Raw genomic sequence first — 21,025 nt, 5'->3', positions numbered from 1 at the left:
ATTTTGGCTAATAATATGCAGAACTACCACATATTGTGAGCACCAACGGCCTTACCAAAGATCAGATTGTAGCCTCTTCACTAATGTACTTAAATGGGAATTCCTCTATGTGTTATTTTCTGTCTTAACCACTTTAATGCTGCTAAGAGATTTCTTCCTCTGAGCCATGAAGTATAAAAGCTTCCTAAGGGTCATATTATTTTACGGTAATTTGCTGAAAATTTCACTTAACTCTCAAAACCACAACATTCCAGCCGTGACCATTTGTAGAAATGGATAGATGTATATTGCATAACGGCAAATGCATTTTTCTGTCAACTAACAACAATGAAGGCTGCTGTACGTGTTCACTTAATTCTGTCATCTTCATCCCTGATGGCCTCCTATTTCTCTACAGATGTTTGGTCACCACACTGTGTATACATGGTGTAACAGCTATGGATGCCAGAAGTTATTCTATGCAGCACAGAAGCTGTCCATGAAAATAACTAATGTTGAGCAAATCTAAGTATCTGAAATGGACTTCAATCCAAATTTCAGGAAAAATTTGATTTGCCATGAAGCCGAAGATCATGGTAACAAATCAATTTTTACTGAAATGGTGGTGAAAAGAAAAAAATAAACTTACCTAATTCACTTGATCATGGAGAGGTTGTCCGCTCCTGTCTTGATTGAAGACACCACGTAATCACGCTGGCCATGCGCAGTGATGTCAAAAAGTGGGTGAGGTAAGTATATATATATATATTTTTTCTTCTTATTCAAGGTTTTATTAAGTTTTCCAAGGTTAATAGGACAAGAGCAATAAAGTGTATCTGAACATACAGCATATGGTAATCAATCCAGAACAGCCAATATCAATATTCAAAAGGAGAGAACAGCAGGGGGACCACCCCTATATCAAGAACACATTCAGTAAAGAAAGTCCTTAGGGAAAGGAGCAAACAAAGGAGACCACAGGGGAGACACACAAGGAAAAATAAAAAAGGGAAAGGGGAGGGTGGGGAACAGACTATATATATTTATATTTTTTAAACACCGGATTAACCCCTGAGGTTATAAATGTGAGTCTCAGATGCTGCGATCCGCATTGAACGTGGCATCTGAGGGGTTAAATGATGGGGGGGGGGCAGCAAGATTGCCATTCCCTATCATTGCGCCCACTCCATACAATGGAAGGCAATTTGTGACTAAGTAATTTGTAACAAATTAAATTTCTTGACTAAGTTCAGCCAGGCTGCCAAATCAAATTTTTCAAAACTTTGCTCATCTCTAATAAAAACAGTAGGTAGATGGCTTCTGGAGGACTACTAAGGATACAGAATTTACGTTGAAACTACCAGCAAAGAGGCTTATTAAGATGGCGTCTAAAACTTCAGTCTTAACCCTTTAATGACTGGGCCCAAAAAAGGCCTGAATGTCCAGGCAACTTTTTGTGATTTTGTGCACGTGGTGGTTTAGTGAGCATAGCTTTTTTATTTGTTTGACTACCAAAATATTTTTTATTTTATTTTTATTTTTCTTGACACTTTATTGGAATTTTTTTAGATATTTTTTTTTATTATTATTATTTAAAAGTTTTTTTTTTATTATAGCTTTTTGTTTCTTAAATATAAAAAATTACACAAAAATTTATTATTGCAACGGGTTCCCTATTTAGTGATGATCGTTTTCATATATAACATGTATAGGTTTGAGAGAACGGGGCGACTATGGTGACGGTTTCTGTTAGCGACTGCATTTTTATTTTTATTTTTTTTACCTTTTTTTATTTGTATATTTTTTTACTTATATGTTAATTTATTTTTGGCACATAATATGTGTCACAGACGTTCCTGCGACAGGTGGCAGGAGATCGGTGAGACTGGCAACACGTGGTTTGATCTGACATGTTTTCCGTTTGGATCAAATTACGTCTGTGTTGTTTCTGGTGCTTGCCACTCCTTTTTTTCCCAGGTGTGGCTATTATGGTCATTTATGTTCGGTGTGTTGTTTCCCTCCCACACTTAAATGTGAAAATACATCCCCCAGAAGGTCATTAAAAGACCTCTGGAGGACACTGAATTTTATTTTATTTTTTACTATTTTTTTCTGTTTCCACTGTAACTGGTGCATTCACAAGAGCCCTAGTTACAGGGGAAAACAGCCCCCTGTGGGGGCATGACACACAGGCAGAGCTGATCAAGGTCTCTTCAGACCCTGCAGCTCTGCTCCTGCCCCTGTTCCAGACACCCCTGGCGGTCACATGACCACTGGGACTATCAGAGGAAGTGGCTATGCCGCTTCCTGCTCCCTCCACCATGGGCTCGTGCAGCGCTCTCCTGCCGGAACAGGAGAAGGCAGAAGCTATAATAAACCCTCCTGTCTTCTCCTCAGGGTCCCTGTTGTGCCTGCTAGATTGCAGGAGCAAGAGCTTTAATCCCAGCTCTAATCAGTGCTGGGATTAAAGCGCTGTCTGCACGTGTATATACGTGCTATCTGCACAGGCGATGTGCAGATAGGATGTATATACACAGTGGGTAGTCGGGAAGGGGTTAATCTGCCCCATACTCTTTATATAGACCACATGTGAGCTACACACTCACATACACACCAGATATGCACTACATACATTACACACATGCAAGATACACATCCATATACTGTAATACTGTAATACACACTACACACTATATGAATGTTTAGTAACTGTGGACATAGTGTCCAGCAGTTGGGAGACGCATCTTCCCAGGACCTAGACATATGAGGTATTATACATTTTCCATTAGCACAAGTGTGTGGTTGATGCAGTAGATGTCAACCCCTGAGGTCCATATCTACTGCAATAGTCTTGTCAATAGTCTCACCACCACCCCCACCCCGACTGGGTACAGCTTGAAGCAGGGGATGCTATATGTGCCCTATACAGGCCAGCTAACGTTTTTGTGATTGGGAGACCTGGTTCAAAATGTCCAAATACCACTCCTCGCTTGCTCTCTCTCGGGCAAATTTACAGTTGAAAATGTTACAAAATGCTGGATCAAATTCAGATCTTCTGGCACTCATGCCAAGAGCCACACTTATTAGGCATCCTAATGGGATCCTGTCACTATGGAAATGCAGTGCACTCTTCAAACAGCAGGGTATAGAGCAGAAGGAGCTGAGCAAATTAATATATAGTTTATGGAAAAATGGAAAATGTTATTTATTAAAACCTTTATCTCTCTGTGCGTAGGAGCTTTTTTGGCAGCCCTACTTACTGGCAGAGAGCTAAGCCTCTCTGCCTAGTCAAGATGCCAATCACTGAGTAAGACTGCCCGCATGACTCCTAAACATAGAAAAAGCAGAAGTTTTAATTAATAAATGATAAGTTTGATATGTTCAATAAAACTATATTACAATCTGCTCTTCTCATTCTGCTCTATAACACAGTGACTGCAGATTGCTCTGCAGGTTCCCCTTAAACACTTTTAGTACCTTATTCGACAAGTGGGAAGGGATTAGCAGTAAAGGGAACAGTGATGGTCAGTTCGCAGCGAACACATGCGGGCTGCCATCTTTAGTAAGGTAGACTCACCCGTCTGGCGATGCACAGGTAAACTGCCTGCTCCCTGTGACTGCGTTTGATTTCAGACTGGCTCCCGGCACAGGCACAGGTAAGGGCTTACCTGTGCATCACCGGACGGGTGAGTCTACCTTACTAAAGATGGCAGCCCGCATGTGTTCGCTGGCGAACACTGCGAACTGACCATCACTGAAAGGGAATTCTGCTTGGCACAAAAGAGCATGGGAGAGGAAGTGAGAGACAGAAAGAGAGGTGACAATATTCCTTATAATACGCATCTCAGCGGCTGTAGACTGCTGTCTGCTATTGATTCCCGGGGGGGGAGAAACCCTCATCTTATACTAGGTGTGTGTCAGTATGTACTGCAGTAGCTCAGGTATGAAGTATGTTGTTTTGCAGAGGAGACACATCGTAATACACACTGCAGCTGCTGAAGAACCTCTTTTATCAAAATAAAAGGGTGTACTATATGTCAGTCATCAAGTGGTAGGCACACACAGAAAACAATATATTGTATGACAGGCTATTTGTGCAGGAACAGATATGTAATGTGTAAGTACAGCTACTGGAGATGAGCAAAGCATTCAAAATTCGATTTGAATTTAGTTCAGTCAACCAATTTGATTTAAGCCCAAATCATTTCTACCTGAATTGAAAATGGCCTGAAAACATTCCCCCCACCACCCGTCTCTCTCGCACACACACATTTGGTTCCAAAATGAATAGCACATTGTAAGGATGAACACATATTTTCAAATATTTATTTCTACTTAATGGGGCAGATTTAATTCAGTTTAAAATGTAGACAGAGTAAACTCAGACAGGCAGTTAGACAGCGTAAACTCAAGCAGGCAGTTAGACAGAGTAAACTCAGGCAGGCAGTTAGACAGAGTAAACTCAGGCAGGCAGTTAGACAGCGTAAACTCAGGCAGGCAGTTGGACAGAGTAAACTCAGGCAGGCAGTTGGACAGTGTAAACTCAGACAGGCAGTTAGACAGCATATTTTCAGACAGGCAGTTAGACAGTGTAAACTCAGACATGCAGTTAGACAGAGTAAACTCAGACAGGCAGTTAGACAGAGTAAACTCAGGCAGGCAGTTAGACAGAGTAAACTCAGGCAGGCAGTTAGACAGAGTAAACTCAGACAGGCAGTTAGACAGAGTAAACTCAGGCAGGCAATTAGACAGTGTAAACTCAGACATGCAGTTAGACAGAGTAAACTCAGACAGGCAGTTAGACAGAGTAAACTCAGGCAGGCAGTTAGACAGTGTAAACTCAGACAGGCAGTTAGACAGAGTAAACTCAGACAGGCAGTTAGACAGAGTAAACTCAGGCAGGCAGTTAGACAGAGTAAACTCAGGCAGGCAGTTAGACAGAGTAAACTCAGACAGGCAGTTAGACAGAGTAAACTCAGACATGCAGTTAGACAGTGTAAACTCAGACATGCAGTTAGACAGCATACATTCAGACAGGCAGTTAGACAGTGTAAACTCAGACATGCTGTTAGACAGCATACTTTCAGACAGGCAGTTAGACAGTGTAAACTCAGACATGCAGTTAGACAGAGTAAACTCAGACAGGCAGTTAGACAGAGTAAACTCAGACAAGCAGTTAGACAGAGTAAACTCAGGCAGGCAGTTAGACAGAGTAAACTCAGGCAGGCAGTTAGACAGAGTAAACTCAGACAGGCAGTTAGACAGAGTAAACTCAGACATGCAGTTAGATAGTGTAAACTCAGACATGCAGTTAGACAGCATACATTCAGACAGGCAGTTAGACAGTGTAAACTCAGACATGCTGTTAGACAGCATACTTTCAGACAGGCAGTTAGACAGTGTAAACTCAGACATGCAGTTAGACAGAGTAAACTCAGACAGGCAGTTAGACAGAGTAAACTCAGACAAGCAGTTAGACAGAGTAAACTCAGACAGGCAGTTAGACAGAGTAAACTCAGACAGGCAGTTAGACAGAGTAAACTCAGGCAGGCAGTTAGACAGAGTAAACTCAGGCAGGCAGTTAGACAGAGTAAACTCAGACAGGCAGTTACACAGCGTGAACTCAGACAGGCAGTTAGACAGAGTAAACTCAGGCAGGCAGTTAGACAGAGTAAACTCAGACAAGCAGTTAGACAGAGTAAACTCAGACAGGCAGTTAGACAGAGTAAACTCAGACAGGCAGTTAGACAGACTAAACTCAGGCAGGCAGTTAGACAGAGTAAACTCAGGCAGGCAGTTAGACAGAGTAAACTCAGGCAGGCAGTTAGACAGAGTAAACTCAGACAGGCAGTTACACAGCGTGAACTCAGACAGGCAGTTAGACAGAGTAAACTCAGGCAGGCAGTTACACAGCGTGAACTCAGACAGGCAGTTAGACAGAGTAAACTCAGGCAGGCAGTTAGACAGAGTAAACTCAGACAGGCAGTTACACAGCGTGAACTCAGACAGGCAGTTAGACAGAGTAATTTAAGGAAGGCAGTTAAACAGTGTAAACTCAGACAAGCAATTGTACAGCATAAACTCAGACAGGCAGTTACCCTAAACTCAGGGGGGCCAGATTTATCATTACACTTACATCTTAATCCACTTTTACATATGTCCAAAGTCACTTTTGGCTAAGTCAGATTTATTAATGGTCCTTTAATACTTTTCTAAATGTGGTTTGACGGTAGCAGTTTATCCTTCAGTAAGCGGCTTTACAAAAGTTGCACGTCTTTACGAAAAAGTTGCATGTTATATTAAAAAGACTCACAAGATAAGCATTGTCCTCACTGGAGTGAACTTGTGCAAGTTTTTGTGCATTTTCTGTGACTTTTTAAATCGTCGCAATAGTAAATCTGTCTAGAGATTCATTTACATATGAAAACACGCCCACTTTCAGAAAACTGGCGAGCATAGCTGACTTTTTCAGTCCATTATTTTGACTCGAGCTAATGATAAATCTGGCCCACGGAGTCTAGAGATGCACCAACATTTACTAGTTTGGTTGATGCTAGACGAAAAAATTGGTGCATGGCTAGGCACTTTTGTATAATGGTATATCAACTATGGATTGGCTTACTTTATGGCAATATTTTGGTGCAGTTTTTAAGCACATTGACCCCTTCTGCTGAGCTCACTATTTTCGTGCATCTGCTTAAACAAGTCTAAAACTTCATGTTATGCGCCAAAAATGTGCCAAATTTCTGCACATTTTATGATAAGGTCTAGGCACTATCACATTTGTAAATTTGCCCCAATTACTCAACAAGCCTCCAACTCACATTAAAAAAACACAATTGTATTAATGTATAGTATGCAATAGCAATGAAAGTCTCTATTAAAAATAACATCAACAGTCAGTACATACTTGAATGGATTCTGTGGTGTGTTGATGCTGCAGCTATGCGTCCCCATAGGGTTAAAAGGCAGAGGGTGAGAACCAAAACCCATCTGATGGATCTTTGTATCTCTCTTTTACTCATTCTGAAAAACAAGACATAAGAAAAAGGTAATGTTATATTTTATACCAATTTAATCCTACTTAATTACATATCTACCATCTGAAAATCACTCCTGATAAAACTGAAATTAAACACGTTTTCTATTCTTATGTAAATGAAGTTATTCATTGCATGATGAAAAGGTATGCAGCTTACTTTACTAACATAATATTAAACCTGGAGATGAACAAATAATTTCTAAACAAATTGAATTTTACCTGAATTTTCCAAAAATTTCGTTCAAATCTAAATCTAATTTTTTGCCAATTCATTTCAGGGAAATTTATCAAAATGGAGTAAGCCATTTTTTCGACCAGAAGACAGAAAAGTTGAAGAAGGAGGCTCCCATTACACCAGATGCTGACTAAAAATAAAAAATGTAGACCATTTTTAATAAAAAAACTAAAAAGTCCTACAGTGCAGGGTCATTTCAAAAAGACTGTTAGTTACAACTAATAGCCATGAGGTTACCCATAGCATATATGTCGTTGTCACTTCAGGATTACTAATGCTGGCTTGGCTTTAAAGTATTTGAAATGAGTTCCAAATAGTCCTTAAAGACCCAGGAATGTCAACCACAACTTTACAGAATAATTGGAGCACTTTGTAAATCGAATTTCAAAAAATTTGCTTATTACTACCATTTTAGAGATTTTTCTTTTTTGGTCAATGTCGAAAATTCTTAAATACTTAAAGGGAGTCTGTTAGCACTTCTGACCATGCTAAACTGCTGAGAGCACTAGATGGTGGTGGGAAGAGACATACAAACATACCTTTTGTAGAGTTTTTATCACTAGGAGTAGTTTTTTTCTGAATATTTTGCTCCTGAAAGTGCCCAGGATGAATCTTCACTATGAAGTGTTCTCTGCACTAAGCTGCTTCACAACTCTTCCCCTCTGCTCCGAGTTACAGCTGTAGCATTCAACCAGGACACCACTACAGGTGTCACTTAAAGCAGAGGCGAGGTGTTGTGAAGAGGCTTAAAGCAGAGAGCAGAGTGTACTCCACAGTGAAGCTTTTCTTGGGCACTTACAAGAGCAAAATCTTGCAAAATAAAACTTCATATTCACACTAATCCTGATGACAAAAAAAATGTAGGTAGTAGAAATAAACCTGACTGTCTGAGTAGCACATTCTAGCGAAATGGTGCAGCTTGAGAAACATTTGAAGACAGGAGTGGTAGGTTTGGATTATGGAGCATGTCAGATTTCATTACAAGGTAAAAGAAGGAAAAGGCTGCAGACAAGGTGCAGGCTGAGATCGATAAATGCCCAGTGTAGTAAGGCGCAAAGGTACGTTGTTGACGGATGGTATGTGTCACCGAGGTTCCTGGCCTCGGTGAAGTAAGATCCGGTATTTTCAAGTGGCAGTGGTAGCTAGTGCTGGTTGACACATTGATATTTTAGTATGGCTGTAAGCTGATCTGGGCCGGCTCTTACTGGGAGTAGCCAAAGTGCTGGATGGGTGGCTTCTCCCCGCCGGCTCTTTACTGGCCTATATCAAACCCAGCCAGCAGTCTCAGCTGTGTATGGATTACTCCTCTCTGACAGTGGAGCGCTGTCAGTCCCTGTGTGTTTTGGGATCTGAAAACTTGCGCCGTGCCAAAGTGCTGGGAGCCGCATGCTGATAAACAGGCCCCTAAAGCCTGCTGTGGACCACAGGTGGAGAAACTGCAAACAAGGTGAAAGTTTTTGTTCTGTGGACTTTTCATGGTGTGAACAAACATCTAGACTGCAAAAGGTCACTTTCTGTTTTTCCTTATGTGTGAATAAACACCGAACTGTTTAAGTTAAAGACTTTGTGGTTGCCTCTATACTGCGTCCGCTAGCCTGTCTACTAAAGCAAATCCCCACAACAGGTAGAAGAATTGTTAGATCAGTTTTATTTAGGCAACGCATTTCATCACCGCATTGGTGACTTTGTCAGGCCATATGTGATATTGCGCTAAGAAGTGCCCCTATATGAAATTTTTCTCGTTCAAGATTTCAATACGAGATGATAAATTCAGGCTTTATTTACATAAAAATGAACAGTCCCTTTACAAATATTACAAATATTACTAACAGTATCAACGTGCAATATATGTAGAGAGTCTACCAAATACAGCACTATGTCTCAAAATCAAGCTCAGTTCCTAGTCTTAATGCATTGGACTTGACATAATCAAGTGAAATAAAAGATGACAAAAATCTTTGAAATAGTCTGCAGCATCTCCTGACCTAGCTCTTGCTTGCATCTTCCCTGTCAGACGGTCTATTGAATGCCTTCATTAGACATCCACTGGCTGTCACAAAGACACAATATCAAGAAATTAACAGACACAACAAAGGGAGAAATTTCAGCCCTGGCAACCTGAGCAGCCATTAATGTGGAAGTAACTTGCTGTCTTTTACTCATCCCTGCACAATACCAATAATTGTCACTTCCTGATCCTGCTGTGCAGAAAGGACTTATTAACAGGAGCCACTGGGCTACAAAGTCCTTTCTAATGTATTGGTTTCTTATTACCACAACACACCTGGGACTGGGACAAAATGTTCTTGTAACACACGCGGTAACTTCTAGAGAAAAAGCCATGTTGGGAGTTCACAAATATCAAAGTTGAAATGAGTCCACTTGTGTGGGGGCACATGCAAGTATTTTGTTCAGATAACAGTGGATATATCAGTCAATGTGAGGTATGGAAGGACACATTAAAGGGAGTCTGTCACCACAGAATTGAATGTTTTTTCCCCTTGGCAATTCTAGGACTTGTACCTGAGATATTATCATTTTTCATAATATGCAAATGAGAAGTTTGGTGCCATAAAGGCATCACTGTTGCTCTTGTCACACCAAAGCTCCTCTTCATCTAGCACCCAGCAGCTCCTTCTCTGCTTTGAGAAAGCCAGGCAGCGATGTAATCTGACCTGGTCCTGTGTTTCAGCAAAAACGCTTCAGTTACTGATAATACAACCATCTGCATCCGTTATGAACGGATCCGGTTGTATTATCTTTAACATAGCCAAGACGGATCCGTCATGAATTCCATTGAAAGTCAATGGGGGACGGATCCGTTTTCTATTGTGTCAGATTGTGTCACAGTTAAACAGATCCTTCCCATTGACTTGCATTGGGGGTCATGACGGATTTGTCTTGCTCCATATCCCAGGACAGACAGGAAACCACAGCTTGCCGCTGGTATGAGAACGTATTTTCAGTTACGTTTTGTCCCCATTGACAATGAATGGGGACACAATTGAAGTGTTTTTTTTCCAGTATTGAGACCCTATGACAGATCTCAATACCGTAAAATATTAACACTAGTGTGAAAGTAGCCTAAGGGGACTTTCACACTTGCGGCAGATGATTCCGTCGCCGGAACTGCCTACCAGATCCATCAATCTGGACGCAAACGGATGCGGATCCATCTCACAAATGTATTGCAATACTGGATCCGTCTTTCCGGTTGTCATCTGTTTTTAAAGGTCTGCGCATGCCCAGAACACTAAACCGGATTTGTTTTGCCGGAACACTTGGGGCCGGATCCGGCATTAATGCATTAAGGCATTCCGGCAAGTGTTCAGGATTTTTGGCCGGAGAGAAAACTGCAGCATGCTGTGGTATTTTCTCCGGCCAAAAAACGTAAGAGGGACTGAAATGATGCATCCTGATGCATACTGAAAGAATTGCTCTCCATTCAGAATGCATTAGGATAAAACTGATCAGTTTTATTCCGGTATTGAGCTCCTGTGACGGAACTCAATACCGGAAAAAAAAAATGCTAGTGTGAAATTACCCTTAGCACAGAGCTGCAACATAACTAAAGGTAAAAAAAAAAAAAAAAAAAAAAGTGAAAGGGTCTAAAGACTTTCCTAACGTTTTTTTTTTTTTTTTTTCCTCCTAGGTGCCTCCATTCAATTGTTGCAATTCCTGATATTTTCGCCTCCCTATATGCAAATAGATGAACAATCTTAATAGGAATACAAAGTGGGTGCTTTTATATGTCCAGTGGCAACTGGGTGTGAACATCTCTGACACCGTCCAAAGAGAGAGGATAGTATCAGAGCGGCTTCACTAGCAAGAGCATGTAATATCTGCAAGATATCATGTGGTCTCGCTGTCTTTACTTGTCAGAAAGCCAGACCGTATTGACGTCGGCTCACCGGGAAGCAGATGCAGATGTTGATTGAAGATCTCGCGTGAAATCCTGTGCATGGTGATGTATGACGTCACTATGCTGGCTGACGTGATGACGTGATCAGGGGCCGTGCAAGATTTCACAGTGGATCTTCAATCAAGATGGCGGCGGCAGGCTCTTCACAATTAAATAGATGAGGTAAGAATATTTTTTTATTATTTTTTATTACAGATTTAAATATAAAGATGCCGCAATCAACAATGAATGAGTGGTACAGTGACGGCGAGCGGCACAATCACCGTCCCTTGTCATTGCACCCACTATTTACAAAGAAATGCGCTTCACAACAAAGTAATTCATCACAAAGCTAATTTTTTAGCAAAGTTCGGTGAAGCTGAATCAAATTTTCCATATTGCCATTGTTCTTATCCAATGCCTAAATAACCCATGTTTAAAAGCAACTGCTCTTTCTAAGAAAATGAGACAGGGGAGAAACCAATTTAAAGAGGACCTGTCAGCTCTACAAACATATCTATCTTCCCGTCATAGTCCAGCCAATCAGCTAAGAGGGGTGCAATTTATGTTTAGAATCAGAGCTCTAGGGCTGTTCATTCCATGCAGCTTTCCAATTTTCTATGTCAATCACTATCTATATTACAAACCGTTCTTGAGATACTGGAGTTTCTACAGTGAGCCCTCACTTAAATGACACTTTCGGCTCTGAAGAGATTACTTTTCACCAGTCACTTCATTATCATCACAGACAGGATTAAGAAGAAAGGTAACAACTCTGTCATAAAGCTGGAGGCAAATGATCCACCTGTGGAAATTGATTATGGTAGATATTTGTCCCTGCACAATGAACTCTTCTCAGATCACAGAGCATGCCCACAACACTTTTCCATAAAAGTCAATACATCTTTTTCCAGGTGTCTGCTGTAAACCAAATTTCTTCCCTAGTCATCATGTAAGTGAAATAGAATAAAAAACTACAATTAGAAAATAAAAACAGATTTTCAGTGTATAATTTCAATTATCAAAATAAAATAATAAAATAATATATCCCCTTCAATGCTCCTTCTGTTAAGTTATTTTTTTTTCTCTATAAACCTCCTGCTATATTAAATTTATTAATGTGTGAAGAAGTTTCCACATTTACTAAATTATTATTCAAAGGAATATTGTAGAGGCGGGAACAAAAATTGTGAAATAATATTATGGAAGGATTACAATGCCATTACTTTAAAAATGTTATACATTGTTATGTGCAGTGACTTGAAAACTTGGCTTAACCCCTTTAACTAATCTGACATGATGTTTATGGGGCCAGGGCAACAAATACACCACAGCAAAGGGGATTTTGAAGAGAGTGAATATTATTTTAAAAACGTATGAGCCACAGCATTCCTTGTTTTGTGACATTATCAATATAAGCACGAGTTGACATATGTTACTATATGACTGAGATGACTTTGCTCATTCTGTCCCAATCTCTACAGCAAAGCTGACATGTGAGCTCCAGAAAACAGTATTAGCTTACTGTGTCTCCTATAGTATATAGGATACAAACTGGAATAATGTTTTTATGAATAATAGATTTAATAACTTCATTATTTTAATAATTCATGATTTTTATGTTCATACGCTATATATTGGTGCATTGGTCGAGGACCAGAAGTAGAGTTTGTAGCTCCTGGGCCCCAATGCAAAAACTGTAACTGGAGACCCAAACTATGATATGCCAATTCTAATGCTGGTATCATCTTTTACTGCAGAGAAGCCTTGTGACCCCCAGGGATCAAGGCCTGCTACATCTGTACCCCCTATAGTTATGCCCCTGTCCATAGACAATGTACACGTTTAAAGAGGTGTTATGTATTTCTGCATCGCACTACAGCTATACCTACTGATTTAGCTAATCATTTTTTCTACTTTAAGAATCTGACATATTAAAATAATTTTTATTAGGTAAGAAGAACATTAACAGACACAGTCGGGGCGCCCCCTACCAGTTCACAATCATATCCACTCCCTCAGCCAGGATTTTATGCACAACCTTCTACTTCTTTTCTAGCTTTTAAGTCTCCATTTCAGGACAAAAATGTTGAAATCCACACCAATATTATATTAGTACAATGCACATACAGTAGAGCACAGTCTATAGCATTCACCTAAGAATATTGAAGCTTACTACTCCTGTACATTATTATAGGGTTGAGTAAAGCTTAGTAGATACAATGCTTTCTCTGTATAATCAGACCCTTATCACCCTTATCACTGCCCTGAATGATGTTGCTCACATCCGTGCATGGCTTCCTCCTTGTGCTTTTTACATTGATATTAGAAAATACAGATAATAGAAATCCAAGAGACTCATGGGAAAGCCCCACATTGCATTCCTATAAATCACACACAGAATTAGTACTTTATTATTCTGATGTAGTAGACGTCATTGTGAAACATAATTATAAAGATCACATTAAGCATAGTGTGATGATACATGTAAATTGCATTGATATGAGTGTATACTAGAAAATTAACTTATCTCACATCCATATCTCCCCCTCCCCCAGTTTATCACATTCTTTCTTTTACTTGAAAATCTTGATGTATAAAATCCTGGATACATTCAGAAGTGTGTCTTGTAAACGGATTCATTCTTTATATCTCTGTTTTGGCTGCAGATTAGTTGGATGTTGACTATAATCATTCCCAGAAGCCTCTATGAAGTTAAAGGGCTTCTGTCACCCCCCAAAACTCATTTTTCATTTTTGGGCATATTAAAATCCTTACTGAACGACTTTTCCCTATATAGGGCTCTTACCTTGTTCTGTGGCTTGGTTTCACTAAAAATTGAGCTTTTAAAATATGCAAATGACTTAACTACCAGCAAGTAGGGCGGTTACTTGCTAGTAGCCGTCACATCCTCCTTTAAAAAAAACGCCCCCTCCTCCAGTTGATTGACAGGGCCAGCGAGCACTCTCCTCCTCCGGCAGGCCCTGTCTGCAATTCAAATCCCGCGCCTGCACCTTATGTGTCTTCATTTGGCACAGGCGCTCCGAGAGAAGGACGCTCGCTTCCTCAGCACTTCCTCAGTGGGCCTGCGCCGATGACGTCTTCTCTTTCGGGTTTAGAGGTGACGTCATCGGCGCAGGCGCACTGAGGGAATGCTGAGGAAGCGAGCGTCCTTCTCTCAGAGCGCCTGCACCGAATAAAGACACGTAAGGCGCAGGATTTGAATTGCAGACAGGGCCAGCCGGAGGAGGAGAGCGCACGCTGGCCCTGTCAATTAACAGGAGGAGAGGGCGTTTTTTTTTAAGGAGGATGCTGCGGCTACCAGCAAGTAGACGCCCTACTTGCTGGTAGTAAAGTCATTAGCATATTTTAAAAGCTCGATTTTTAGTGAAACCAAACCACAGAACAAGGTAAAAGGCCTATATAGGGAATAGTCGTCCAACAAGGATTTTAATATGCTCAAAAATGAAAAATGAGTTATGGGGGGTGACAGAAGCCTTTTAAAGGCTATGGACACATTTGGGGGCAACATATATATATGATGATGGTGACCACAACTCTTCCTCTTGCTCTTCACTCTCATCTACGGCCTGATCCAGCACTCTTCGCAGGGCACACTCCAGGAAGAAAACAAATAGGATGATGTCGCTGATGGTGCCTTCGGTGCGACTGACTAGGTTTTTCACCTCCTCAAAAGGACGCATGAGCCTACAGGCATTGCGCATGAGCAGGCGGTCGAACATTAGGAGTGTTGAATTCCAACGTGTCGGGCTGTCGAAAATCAAGCGCCTCACTGGCATGTTGTTTCGGCGCTGAATGTCTGAAAAGTGCGCCATGGCCAAGTAGGAACGCCTGAAATGGCCACACACCTTCCTGGCCTGCTTGAGGACGTCCTGTAAGCCTGGGTACTTATGCACAAAGCGTTGTACAATCAGATTACACACATGTGCCATGCACGGCACATGTGTCAACTTGCTCAAATTCAATGCCGCCAACAAATTGCTTCCATTGTCACACACCACTTTGCCGATCTCCAGTTGGTGCGGAGTCAGCCACTGATCCACCTGTGCATTCAGGGCGGACAGGAGTGCTGTTCCGGTGTGACTCTCTGCTTTCAGGCAAGTCAACCCCAAGACGGCGTGACACTGTCGTATCCGGGATGTGGAATAGCCCCTGGGGAGCTGGGGGTGTGCCGTTGATGTGGAGCAAGACGCAGCAGCAGAAGAGGACTCAGTCGAGGAGGTTATGGAAGAGGATGGAGTAGGAGGAGTAGAGGAGGTGGCAGCAGGCCTGCCTGCAAGTCGTGGCGGTGTCACCAACTCCTCTGCAGAGCCACGCATTCCATGCTTGGCAGCCGTGAGCAGGTTTACCCAATGTGCAGTGTAGGTGATATACCTGCCCTGACCGTGCTTTGCAGACCAGGTATCAGTGGTCAGATGGACCCTTGCCCCAACACTGTGTGCCAGACATGCCATGACTTCCTTTTGCACAATCAAGTACAGGTTGGGGATTGCCTATTGTGCAAAGAAATTTCGGCCGGGTACCTTCCACTGCGGTGTCCCAATAGCTACAAATCCTCAGACTCCACCAGCTTGTATGGTAAAAGCTGGCGGGCTAAGAGTTCAGACAAGCCAGCTGTCAGATTGCGGCCAAGGGGGTGACTTTGTGACATTGGCTTCTTACGCTCAAATATGTCCTTGACAGACACCTGACTGTGGGCAGATGAGCAGGAACTGCTCAAGGTGGAGTGGCGGGTGGTTGAGAGAGGGCAAGGAGGACAGCAGTGGTTGACGTGGCTGAAGATGCTGGACCAGGAGGAGGATGGTGGCTTTGAGTTTGTGTGCTGCTTTTACTCATGTGTTGATCCCATAGGTGTTTGTGATGTGAGATCATGTGCCAGTTGTACCTAGGTGGGTGTTGGACTTCCCACTAAGTTTCTTTTGGCACCGTTTGCAAATGGCATCGCTGTTATCAGAGGCAGACACACCAAAAAAATGCCACACTGCTGAGCTTTGCAATGACGGCATTCTGGTGGTGGCAACAGCATGCTTTGATTGACGTGCTGTCTGGCTGACCCCGGGTGCCGATACATGCTGTCTGACTGTGCCACTAGCTCCTTGCGATGACCTCCCCCTGCTTCCAACTCGTCTCCTCCTCCTTTCTGTTTCCCCATCTGAACTTTTACCCATGTGACATCCACGGACACATCGTCATCATCAACCACTTCACTTGTATCTGACAACTCAGCAAAGGAAGCAGCAGCGGGTACAACATCATCATCATCACACCGTACGTCCATGTGTGTAATGCTGCCTGACTGAGACATATCCCTGTTATCTACATCCTCTGGCAATAATGGTTGCACATCACTCATTTCTTCCAACTGATGTGTAAATAACTTCTCTGACAGATCAAGTGAAGCGGCTGTGGTGCTAGTGTTGGTGGTGGCGGCAGGCGGGCGAGTGGTAACTTGAGAGGTGCCCGAAGCTGAGCTGGAGGAGGATGGTGCGTCAAGGTACTGAGCAGAAGCTGTAGAAGATTGGGTGTCCTGTGTTAGCCAGTCAACTATGTCCTCAGAACTTTTCGAGTTCAGGGTACGTGGCCTCTGAACACTGGGCATTAGTCTAGGGCCAAAGGGAATCACAGCACCACGACCACGACGGCTCCTGCGGGGTGGCCTGCCTCTGCCTGTCATTTTTTTTTTTTGATTAGTTAAGTTGTACTGTGCGTGCAAGCTACTGTGACACCAGATATGAATGGCGCTGAAATGACACTATGCACTGCACTGGGCCTTAAACACACAAACACGTGTGTGCAACTGACAGCTAGTTTTTTACAGTCAAAATTGTTGTTTTTCTTTAAATGTAATCAAATGTGACAGATATGAGTTGCGCTGGTGACACAATGCACTTGAAGGGCTGTGAACCTGACACACACGCTGGCAGGCAGGTAACTGCAATTTGATTACACGGGTGGAAAAAAAAGCAGACATGTTCTAGCCCTAAAAATGGCTTTTTGGGGTGCTGTCCTTACATCAGAGATCAGATGAGTCCTTCAGGACTGCAGTGGACACTGAATACACTTGCCTAGCTATCGATTTCCCTATTAAATCAGCAGCAGCTACACTCTCCCTCCTCTCACTAGGAATGCAGCTTCCGAATAAATCTAAAATGGATGCTGTCCAGGAGGTGGGAGGGTCTGCTGCTGATTGGCTGGAATGTGTCTGCTGACTGTGAGGTACAGGGTCAAAGTTTATTCAATTATGATGTATAGGGGCGGACCGAACATCTCATATGTTCGCCTGCTGCGGTGAACGGGAACAAGCTATGTTCGCAGGGAACTGTTCGCCGGCGAAAAGTTCGGGACATCTCTAATAATTATAGGTCAATTCTTATCAAACTGATAAGAATTGAGCGATAATGAGTGTTTATGAGCTGTCAGGAGTTCAGAGCTAATAGCCACACATTCAGCTGTCTGATCAGTTCTCTGACAGGATTTATTGTGAAGGGCGAGCTTGCTAGTCTGTAAGTGCACAGAAAATGAAAACTGTACAGAAAGAGCTGTTGAAATTTTTGAATTAAGACCAATTGCAAAATTGAGTTTTAGCCCAAATTAAGTAGAATGCAATAATAATAAAAAAAAATGGTCTCAAAGATGTCCATAGCCTTTAAAATGTGTTCAGTTAAACTGTCAACATGGTAAAGAAAAGGAAAAGAAAAAAAAAAAAATATATATATATATATATATATATATATATGAAATATTAACCCAATGTAGTGGTCTTCAGCATGTTGCTAGAGATGTAAAGTGGGAGCCAGTAATTCTGTTAGCTGTCAGAATATATATAAATATATATATATATATATATATATATATATATATATATAATCTATTAGGATCCACTTTATTATTTTTTACTAGTGTAAGTAGCAATTTCTTCTTTATCTTCTGGAAGGTTTCTAAAGGATTTACACATAGTTGTTCTATTTAAAGAATCGGTTGATGTAACATATTTGTCATGAAGTTTCGACCGAGTTCCTTCTCCCACGTTATCGTGTATAATAATTTTCCTATCTCAGTTAATGCAGTTACTGTCGTGTATGCAGCAGATAGAATTTTTACGGAGGTATTTGATGAAATTAAAGGGCATCTGTCATCAGATTTGTACCTATGAAAACGGCTGACCTGTTACATGTGAACTTGGCAGCTGAAGGCATCTGTGTTGGTCTCATGTTCATATGTGTCCTCATTGCTGAGAAAAATGATGTTTTAATATATGTAAATGAGCCTCTAGGAGCAACAGGGGTATTGCCATTACACCTATAGGCTCAGTTCTCTCTGCAACTGCCACACCATCTGCACTTTGGCATGACCAGGCAGTGAAAGCATCATAGCACCCGGCCCTGTCAATCAATGTGCAGAGGGTGCGTCAACAACATAGATGCCTTCAGCTGCCAAGTGCACATGCAACAGGTCAGCCAGTTTCACAGGTACAAACCTGCTGACAGATGCCCTTTAAGTTACTTTGAAATAATTAAGATTTTTACTGTAGGAATTGTTAACACCAGGTATGGGATTCAGCCAGTTCCATCAGGTTCTCCAGATCGAGTTGTTAAAGTTACAGCGGCATCTGGAGATCAGCGCTTCTATTCCATAGTTTAGCTCCTTCTTTTTTTTTTTTTTTTTAAGTTGGGTGGTATGTGTGTGTATTGTGTAGTGTAGATCTGGTGTATTTATGTGTATGTGTGTTGCATATATACAGGTGCGGACTGGAAACTTAATGTGGCCCTGGAAAAAATACAAAAAGTGGCCCCATTTTGTAGTCAGATCCAAATTCATGGAGGGCAAAACTAGCAATACCATATTTTGGCACATTATACCACCCCAACAGAGCCAAATACCATAGTCCATCACAAAATACTGTCCCATTAGCACAAAATACATCCCAAAAAGCTTCCACTGGCCAGTCGTGAGGAGGGCTCAGGAGGCCCCCTGGGTATCGGCCCACTGGGAAATTTCCCTGTAAGGTCTATGGCCAATCTGCCCCTGCATATATATGGTGTATACACAGCATAAGTAAATATGTGTCTTTACAATTGGTATTGCAAGTTTTGGACTATACCACCACAGTTTGTTGGCATATCATTTAAGTTATGGTATTCTTAACATCTCTTCTCAAAGTAAAGCTTTAAAGTCATTACAGGGTACCAATTTTTTTTTTTAGATGTACAATAGGTAAGGCTGGAGATAATATAACACCTTAGGTAAAATTAACATATGGATTAAAGGGGTTTTTCCACCTTTATGTACTTACTTTTAAGCCCAGCCTGCTATATCTGTTGAGAAACCATGTTCACCTGCTCCCTGCTGCTTCACTCCATATCCCTGGGTGAATAGCTTTCTTTTGCTCCTTATCCTGTAAACTTCCAGACAGAGGGTCACGTGCGCCTCTGTAGCTAATGACTGAATTCAGTGGTGATATACTGTACACTTCACTACAAAGGCCAGTTATTGGCTGCAGTGGCACATGTGACCCTATCTGTCCAGAAGTTTATAGGATATGGACCAGAAGACCCCAGAAGGGATCCGGCAGGGAGTAGGAGAGTATTGTTTTTTTTCAACAGGTACATACCGATTGGGCTTGAAATTAAAAAAGAGCACAAAGCTGAAAACCCAAAGTTTACCCTTCCTGTCTATGATACCCTTTCACCCTTTTCTTAATATGGAGGACTAAAGTGTGAAAGTTATCTGCCACGGTGAAGATAGGATCTATTGGCAGCATAATTTCCAAGCAGGTAATATATATTTTTTACCCAAATAAATCTTGTAATGTTTTCATGTAATTTGAGTGTTTAACAGAATTTATTGACAGTGTACTAATAAGCGTGCTAGATTGGAGAAAGAGAACTGCACATTGAAGTTTAACATCTACAGTCAGCAAATCATGACTAAATTTTGTAGTCATTACTCAAAAACTATTATACCAGTTTAAAGATTTGCAGTGTCAGCTCAGCACTTCAAAGTTGACAAATCAATTTACCCATCTTTGATAAAAGTCTCATGTTTGAAAATTAATTTGTCTACAGAAATTTTCCCAAACTTGACAAAACAATTCACATAATATAAAGTCAGTATGTGATTATAGGACCTTCCTAACAAACAGGGCTGGAGAAAAGACTTGGTTTGATGTCATCTTAGGAAGTTGAGGTAGATAAAATAGATCAGAAGTAGATATCATAATTAACATTTTGTTGGCATGTGCCAAAAATATACATTATCGGAAGTACTTAGCGCCCATTCCTATATATTTACATTGCATTCACACAATCACCAATGAGGCCAATGTCGTAAAACATCAATGAAGACAACATCAATGTCTGTTAAAGCTAAAAAAAAGATGAGAACAGCTCCCAGTAGTAAGGCTCATCCCACTAAAATTTCATAGCTAAAAAGCAACAAAAAAGAAGCATCTTCTTTTTGTCAGTCTTTGTTCTAATCCCATCAAGTTTTTAAAAATGCAATGTTTTGGGTTATCAGAAGCCTTTTTCAAGTCAAGGAGATGCGACATTAAAAAGATGCTGACTTTTTATTGCTTTTTATCAATGGGATGTAATAATGGCGGTTCCTGGCTGCCGCTGTCCTTTGCACTGTCTGTGTGTGAATTAGGGATTGTATTTGTTGTATGCACTGCTAGGCTTAAACTTCTCTCCGTGAGCTGCTGCATTGCCAGCCCTGACCCCTGTCTGTTTCCTGACTGATTTTTGCCTGTCCTCTCAGTGCCATGCACTGAAGCCTCTGATCCCTATTAACCAACCGGACCAGGATTATTCCAAGAGCTAGAGGCCTGGTGGCTCCATTGCAGAGAAGA

General features: G+C 41.5%; 1 protein-coding gene across 1 annotated transcript in view; it reads right to left on the bottom strand.

Moving 5' to 3' along the window:
• The window catches only part of TAFA3 (TAFA chemokine like family member 3), a 499,239-nt gene that overhangs the window by 266,651 nt on the left and 211,563 nt on the right, over positions 1–21,025 (bottom strand). Inside the window, exon 2 of the mRNA XM_044287162.1 lies at positions 6,890–7,005. Within this exon, the coding sequence (XP_044143097.1) occupies positions 6,890–7,004 (115 nt within the window). The 5' untranslated portion in view covers position 7,005. The remainder of the gene's footprint in view (positions 1–6,889; positions 7,006–21,025) is intronic.

The sequence above is a fragment of the Bufo gargarizans genome, chromosome 3 (assembly GCF_014858855.1).
Source record: "Bufo gargarizans isolate SCDJY-AF-19 chromosome 3, ASM1485885v1, whole genome shotgun sequence".
Classification (NCBI taxonomy): domain Eukaryota; kingdom Metazoa; phylum Chordata; class Amphibia; order Anura; family Bufonidae; genus Bufo; species Bufo gargarizans.
Note: the sequence above shows the minus strand (reverse complement) of the source record. Positions and strands in the feature narration are given on the sequence as shown.